The sequence below is a fragment of the Rhagoletis pomonella genome, unplaced genomic scaffold, assembly GCF_013731165.1.
Source record: "Rhagoletis pomonella isolate Grant_MI unplaced genomic scaffold, Rhpom_1.0 Rhpom_scaffold_00002, whole genome shotgun sequence".
Taxonomy (NCBI): domain Eukaryota; kingdom Metazoa; phylum Arthropoda; class Insecta; order Diptera; family Tephritidae; genus Rhagoletis; species Rhagoletis pomonella.
Window position 1 is genome coordinate 874,113 of NW_023458556.1, and position 7,539 is coordinate 881,651.

General features: G+C 35.0%; 2 protein-coding genes across 2 annotated transcripts; both read left to right on the forward strand.

The window, feature by feature from the left end:
* Positions 1–1,908: 1,908 nt before the first annotated feature.
* LOC118757483 (histone H3.3A) lies at positions 1,909–3,625 on the forward strand. Its single transcript, XM_036492195.1, has 3 exons — positions 1,909–2,007; positions 2,964–3,261; positions 3,327–3,625. The coding sequence occupies exons 2-3, from the start codon at positions 2,980–2,982 to the stop codon at positions 3,453–3,455; spliced, it is 411 nt and encodes a 136-aa protein (XP_036348088.1). The 5' UTR covers positions 1,909–2,007; positions 2,964–2,979; the 3' UTR covers positions 3,456–3,625.
* LOC118757476 (L-xylulose reductase) lies at positions 1,923–7,534 on the forward strand. Its single transcript, XM_036492191.1, has 4 exons — positions 1,923–2,007; positions 5,384–5,613; positions 5,674–5,926; positions 7,038–7,534. The coding sequence occupies exons 2-4, from the start codon at positions 5,565–5,567 to the stop codon at positions 7,456–7,458; spliced, it is 723 nt and encodes a 240-aa protein (XP_036348084.1). The 5' UTR covers positions 1,923–2,007; positions 5,384–5,564; the 3' UTR covers positions 7,459–7,534.
* Positions 7,535–7,539: the final 5 nt, after the last annotated feature.

Genomic DNA, 7,539 nt, shown 5'->3' on the forward strand with positions numbered 1-7,539 from the left:
ATATATATATAAATATAAATATAAATAAATAGCTCCGCCCCTATTTACACCTTTCAAATCAGTAGAAAGGAGCGGACCACGCCCACTTTTAATTTTTGTTGTATCTCAACGGCCGCTATACTGCATTTATTCCCGAAATACCTCTAATGTCTTATCAAGGAGCGCAATGGTTCAGATGGTTGATTTAAAGGTGGTGATTTGTGATTAACCCTTGGACAACTTTTTAACGTACAGTAATATTGGCGGCCACTGTGGTGCAGTGGTTAGCAGTGCGTGCTACCACTCCGCAGGGCCCGGGTTCAAGCACTACGTGCCGGTTTTCCCACGCGGTCAAAATTCCATCCAATCCTTTTTAGTATATGAACTTGGCTCCGTGAATTATGGCCGCGTGTATGAAGACCGCGATCCAAAAATGAAGTTAGGCCGCGCGGGCATAATTCATTTTGCCAAGTGAAATTAGGCCAAAAATGAAACTAGGCCGCACTGGCATAATTTATTGTGCCAAGTGAAATTAATCTGGGATCCAAAAATTAGACTAGGCCGCGCGGGCATAATTCAATTTGACTAGGGAAATTAGGCCTTGATCAAAAAATAAAAACAGGCCTCGCGGGCATAAGCAAAAAATACCAAAAACGAAAAAAAATAATACTTTTTTTCTTAAATAACCTTTTTTGGCCGCCCTCACTAAGTAGAATTCTCCTTTCTGTATTGCCGAAGAAGAGGGGCGCGGAAAGCCTTTTGCAGATAAAACCTTTCATTATTTTGTGGTTTGATTTGTCGACCAAATGAAAAATAAAATTTATTTGTGTTTTAAGCGGATAATTTAATTCTACCAATCAAAACCAATCAAAAATTTAAATTAGGCCGCGCGGGCATAAATGATTTTAACAAGTGAAATTAGGCCACGATCAAAAAAATTAAATTAGGCCGCGCGGGAATAATTCATTTTAGAAAGTGAAGTGAGGCCGCGATCAAAAAACGGAATTAGGCCGCCAAACAAATAAGAAGGTCAAAATTCCATCCTCCTGTCAATTTATAAAAGTACGAGTGCGTTAGGGCCAATTTCAAATAAATATTTAAAGGGCGCTTAAGTGTAATTTTAGATTGTTGTTTAAATGCCATTTTACTTTCGTTGGGTTTCAGATCATTTTTATTTAATTATGCTAAACAAGTGGCAACAATGTTGTTCGCTCCTTGACACAGAATAAAATTTATTGCTGTCCAGCTGTCATTTTGGTTACTAGATAAAAGTTATATCAGTGGCAATATTTGTGTCGGCTTTTTATATCTTGATATAAGCATCTGTGAGATAGCTTCTAAAACGTATTTTTGCCGGATTTAATCACTTAAAAATATTTAGAAAATGGGCTATTTCACATACAAGAACATAATAAAAAATATTTCAATTAAAAATAGCTCAATTTTTGCTTTTATATCAAAATATCAATAACGTTGCCGCCACGAAGTTTTCGTGCAGATGAAAATTGCCAGCAATAGATGGCAGGATATAAGCTCGGTGCGGTCTCCATTGACTATTTATATTCTTACATATGTATCAAGATATAAACTTTATCCTGTGGAGACGGTGAGATGGATGAATAAATTGAATAAAAATTTTAATTAACATGGGAAATTTTAAAATAATTGTGGAATGCATTATCTGCAAATTATTCGTACAAAATTAAAATATTTTCTTGCATCATAATAAGCGTTCAGCGCAAAAATTATGCAAATACAGACGCGATAAATATTGAGCGAGTAGCATTCGTGCGCGATCCATCAATCCATCAATATGGATCGCGATCCAAATATCGTGATAATTACTGACCGTGTGACAGCGCTCTTACGTTCTAATACCGTATGCGATATATCTGATCATCCCTGAAGTAGATTGAACGAAATTCATCCAAAGTTCATTGTTTAATCAGTCGGTGATTGAGTAGGACATTCGTGAGTTGTGAAAGTTCAATTTATTTAAAACTTCTAAATCAGCAAAAGAAAAAAAGTGTAAGTATATTATCAATATTATTTTTTTTGTTCAACAGAAAATGGGGGCACTTCAAATTCATTGTTTAACTAAATATACATATAGCACATTGAGGGGCATTTTAGTTTTCACTAGATACATACAAATGGCGTATACACAGGGTAATTTGTGTAGTTGGTTTGGTGTTGGACTTTTCCAAAATGGCGGCCGATTAGCGTTGGTGATGCTTGTTTTTTCTTTATTAAATTAAGTGATTGTAAATGCAAGTCAAATCGAATTCCGTAATAATCATGTATACTAGAACTTAAAAAAACTTTCTTAGCAACTTCTTATGAATAGGCCGTTCTGCAATATCTAATGTGTAAGGTTTATTAGTCAGGCAATCAATGGGGAGGAAAAACTACATTTAATTTTAATATTTCGGCTAGTTCCAAAAATTAAACCTGTTTTGCACCTACTTACATACCAGGCAAAACAAATAATAGCAAAACATAGAAATCTACATGTTAAATAATTTCTGCGATTTTAATTCGTAAGCATGTGTACAAGTATGAGTGAAAAAGCTGGATTGTGTGTATACTTAAACGAACAGCGCGCTCGTTTTGTTTTGCAGGCGGTGACGTATTTTTCCCCCTCATGAGCTAAGAATTGCTTTCTTAAAAATAAATGTTAAATTTCGCTTTTATTGGTAGACTATAGGTTTTGTAGCGGGACGAGTTTTATGAATGCTTCGTAATGCTAATTTTTGATAACCCTGAATAAAATTAATAATTATATTTTACAACTACACACCTGTGTAAGATTTTGGCGGGACTATTGCGCGGGTATTTGGCGCGAAGTGATATAGAAACATCTTGATTTGGAAAAAAAAGAAACAAAATATATTTATATAACACCAGTTCCAAATATCGGTTAGTTTTATACAACAAACAATGTATAGAATAAAAAAATGTAAAATGTTTTCTTATACTTTCAGCTAATCTTAAACAGAAATGGCACGTACTAAGCAAACTGCACGTAAGTCGACCGGTGGAAAAGCTCCCCGCAAACAACTCGCAACCAAGGCAGCTCGTAAATCTGCTCCTTCCACGGGTGGCGTAAAGAAACCCCATCGTTATCGCCCTGGTACTGTTGCTTTGCGTGAAATTCGCCGTTATCAAAAATCCACCGAATTGCTGATTCGTAAATTGCCATTTCAGCGTTTAGTGCGTGAAATCGCCCAAGATTTCAAAACTGATTTGCGTTTTCAATCTGCTGCCATCGGTGCTTTGCAAGTAAGTTAGCAATAGATATAGTTAAAAACCATTGTACATAAAGGATTTCAATCTATTGATTATAGGAAGCATCTGAGGCATACCTTGTAGGTCTTTTCGAGGATACCAATTTGTGCGCTATCCATGCCAAACGTGTAACCATTATGCCGAAAGACATTCAGTTGGCTCGCCGAATCAGAGGAGAACGCGCTTAAGCCACAACATCTATATCCATAATAATATATTTACCATTTTTTCTTAATTATATGATAAAATTAATAAAAATGTACTACATGTAAGAATGTCTTAAATTGACAGGCATAAGCTTATTTACATTTGGTTAAAAAAGAAGTTGCTAAATAAAATGTTCAGATCAAAACATTTAGGACCAAATTTTCTGAATTTTCAGACAGGTTCATTTTTCATCAGATACTTTTCGCTTATTGTCTGATTTATATAAAATAAGTTTAATTATTTGTATTAAAATATGTATTTATTTATAAGGTAGACGTATAAATTTGATTGAACTCTATGGCATATACATGGATATGTATCAATGCAATGTGCACTTTTTATTTACATTCATAAACAAAAATTACTTATTCTTTATGAACATAAACAGAGCTAACCGCGTATTTTATGAAATTAAGCAGTTAAATATGTATTTGTAGCAAGTAACCGAAGTGGGGAAAGCACTTCTATTAATTTTCTATATCACCAATTGAATTAAATTGTAGTTTGTATAAAAATGCAAAAATAAAAAACGGTTTTCGTTGAAAGCCAAAAGATGTTTTCTAGATTTATAAGGGTGGTTGGGTGAATATTAAGGAATATTGCTGAATACATCATAGTCTGGGCTCGAATCGTCACTTACGATATCGTACTACTCGGCACGTAAAAACACATTTTTCGGATTATATCATACATGCACGTACTCTTTGTCCCATTCAGCTTATACAGCCTGACGTATCACGTAATTTTCGTTCGTATCGTTTTCGATCCGTGAACGGATGTTACTATTCGAGCCCTGCTTTTTCGTAAAATCGATGTAATGCTATCACTGAATCCGAATACATCAGTCGCGATTCGGATTTAGTAAATGTTTTTTTTGAAGATTTTACGAAAATATTATTTTGTGAATTCCTTCGAAAGGACAATCAACCGAGCATACGCGTGTACATATATCTCTCATTCTGACTTTGATCAATATATCACCTTAATTCATATGGGCGTAATAAAAACATCGAAACTGCGTTTTCACAGATTTTGGCGGTTGGTTTTGGCGTTTGTGGATTAAGGTAGCGATCAGAGACCTGCACTGTGCGCGTACTACGCACGTCATACTTACTTTTTAACCGACTTCAAAAAAGGAGGTTATCAATTCGTCGGAATAATATATCGTCACTAGACAAGAATAAAGGCGCGAGCTCAAAAGTTGACCGCGAAAAGACGCATAAGAAAAAAACTTCATCGAAGAAAGATTCTTAAAATAGTTGACGGCGAAGTAAGACGCTTAAACTTAACTTCGCGGTTAGCTATGTTTGCGGGTGTAACAGTATGTACATTCCCCGAAGAGATTTTGGGAATGATGCTGAAGCGACAGTCCTTGGCCAGGTATAAGTCTATGTTAACGTGTCTTTCTTCGCCGTCAAATAGGTTACGCGTCTTTCTTCGCTGAAGCTTTTCTTTAGCGTTTTTTTCCGTTAGATTTTTTCACGCTCCTTTTTTCGCTTTCAAAACGCCAGCGGGCCTTTATTCGTGTCTAGTGACGTATGGAATAGTAGCTTATGTCGGAAGACTGGCTTTAGAATAATGCACCATTCCCTTTATTCTTTAAAACACAAGGCATTTTTTGGCGAAACTTAATAAGAATATTGTCTTGCTTGTATCGGAGATATTTATTGCGCATTCATTTGCCAACGTTTCAACGGCTAGTGAGTCATTCGCAACGTTTGCTTCAAATGGTTCATTATACTAAAGCCGGCCTTCCAATATAAGCTACTATTCCATACGAACACAGATTTATACCTTAAATCAGACCTTAAATCACGGAATTAATATTTTACGAAGCTTTCGTAAACTTTAAAGCTTTCATTATAGAATAAGCATGTATGCAATAATTTTTTGTTTTTATATAAAATAGATAACTTACCACCAGAGGTACTGCTCTGTGATTTAGGTGATAGCGGCCAACGAATCACATCTAGCGCATTTCTGTCCGCAATCAGAATCATAAAATACTTGTACTGCAATCAAATTGACGTCAGTTTACAGTTTCTTATCAAGAAGTGAGGAATACTCTCGATTTGTGTGAACGTGAGAAGATGGCAGACTTGGTAAACAAAGTAATTGTCGTGACAGGAGCTGGCCAAGGTATACATTGCCAATTTTCTCGCTTTATTTCTATCACAACACCAAATTACATGTAAACAGGAATCGGAAGAGCTCTATGTCAACATTTGTCAGCATTAGGTGCCAAAGTTATTGCGCTTTCAAAGTCGGCGGATAAGTTAGAAGAACTTAAAAACAGTTGCTCAGCCATAAAAACTATATCAATAGACCTTACAAATTGGCAAAGTGCACGAGAAACTCTTTCGCAACTTCCGCAAATAGATGGGTTGGTGAACAACGCAGGCGTGGCTATTATCAAGCCCTTCGATGAATTAACCGAGCAGGATTTTGATGAGTAATAACTTATGAAAATTAAAAATACAATGTATTTTTTAGAGTCCGGCCGATTAATCGGCATCGGCATCGGCAAGTATCGGCCAAAGGAATCGGCATCGGCCGTTTTTGACCGATTCTTTTTACTTTTTCCACCATTTTCATCAAAATTTGAAACTCTTTAATCAGATTTTTTAGATTATTTTTTTTTTTTGAGTTCGCAGTTTTTTACATTTTAGTATAATAAAGTGCAAGTTAGAAGTAGTTAGGTAAGGTAAGGAAAATTTGTTTGTATGGAGAAAATCCGCAACACCTTCCACAAAAAAAAAATCCAAAAATCAATAGTAAGTCGTAGTTACTTAAAATTTGCACTTCATTAAAATAAAATTGAATGGGCTAAAAAACTGCATACTCAGAAAAAAAAATTGAAATTTTTACTAGCATGGTTTTTGTTAGATAAGGACCTACCCTTTCATACAAATTAAGAAGCATTAAATAAACGAAAGGGAAATAGCCAAAGAATGCTAAAATGTCGTTACTGTAAGTTTTTTTTACGATTATCCTTGAACTAATCGCTGAATTCCTAAATCCTTCGGGTTCTTTTCATTGAATAGTTAAATTGTTTACGTAACAAAAATACTTTTATCATTAAAAATCTACGGTTACTGTTTATTAACAAATTGTATTCAATACAACACCTTTATAGTCAGCAGATGCCGCATATTTTTACTGTGAGTACATTGTGATTTGGAATGAACTATTTTTTTTTTTAACATTGAATAAGAAAAAGACTATGGAACAAAGTATTGCAATGATATGTATGCATAGGCGATATATTACTTTTAATACATATTTATGTATATACATAAATAAGTGAATGGATTCGTGAATGATTATTTGTTTTGTATTGTTATTTTTTTATGTTTTCCGTTTGTTATTATAAAAGCAAAACATATATTATTATTATATTCAGGTAGTTTTTTTGAGGAATCGGCATCGGCATCGGCCGATTCTTTGCCCTAAGGCCGATTAATCGGCATCGGCCAAAAATGGGGAATCGGCCGGACTCTAATTTTTGTTAATACATATATTAATGCTGCATTTATTCTTTTACCATAAATTGTCTACTCCAGAACTTTTGATATTAATATCAAGGCAGTTTTCAACGTAACACAAACTCTTTTACCAAAGCTCAATAAAGGCTCAAGCATTGTAATGGTGTCATCGTTAGCTGCTTCTCGGTCATTTGCTGGTCATACAATATACAGTGCATCCAAGGCTGCTGTAGACTCCCTTACACGTTCACTAGCATTGGAACTGGGAGCCAAACAAATTCGAGTTAACTCTGTTAATCCAACCGTTGTGCTGACAAAAATGGGTCGTGACAACTGGAGCGACCCCGATAAATCGGGTCCTTTGCTGGCGCACATCCCACTACACCGGTTTTGCGAGGTACAAGAAGTAGTTGACGGGATAACTTATTTATTAAGTGGCAAGTCAAGTTTCGTGAATGGCCATCATTTGAATTTGGAAGGAGGTTATTCGGTGTCATAAAAAATATTGCTACTAATGTTTTTGAAAACTCTTTTAACAAATAAAGGTTTGCATTTAAAATTAAAACAAAAAAAAAACAAT

Bases quoted from the DNA above. Each gene is read 5' to 3' on its own strand.
- LOC118757476 (XM_036492191.1), top strand. From the start codon at position 5,565: ATGGCAGACTTGGTAAACAAAGTAATTGTCGTGACAGGAGCTGGCCAA. The intron at 5,614-5,673 runs GTATACATTGCC...ACATGTAAACAG, and splicing joins CGTGACAGGAGCTGGCCAAG to GAATCGGAAGAGCTCTATGT. The intron at 5,927-7,037 runs GTAATAACTTAT...TGTCTACTCCAG, and splicing joins ACCGAGCAGGATTTTGATGA to AACTTTTGATATTAATATCA.
- LOC118757483 (XM_036492195.1), top strand. From the start codon at position 2,980: ATGGCACGTACTAAGCAAACTGCACGTAAGTCGACCGGTGGAAAAGCT. The intron at 3,262-3,326 runs GTAAGTTAGCAA...TATTGATTATAG, and splicing joins CTGCCATCGGTGCTTTGCAA to GAAGCATCTGAGGCATACCT.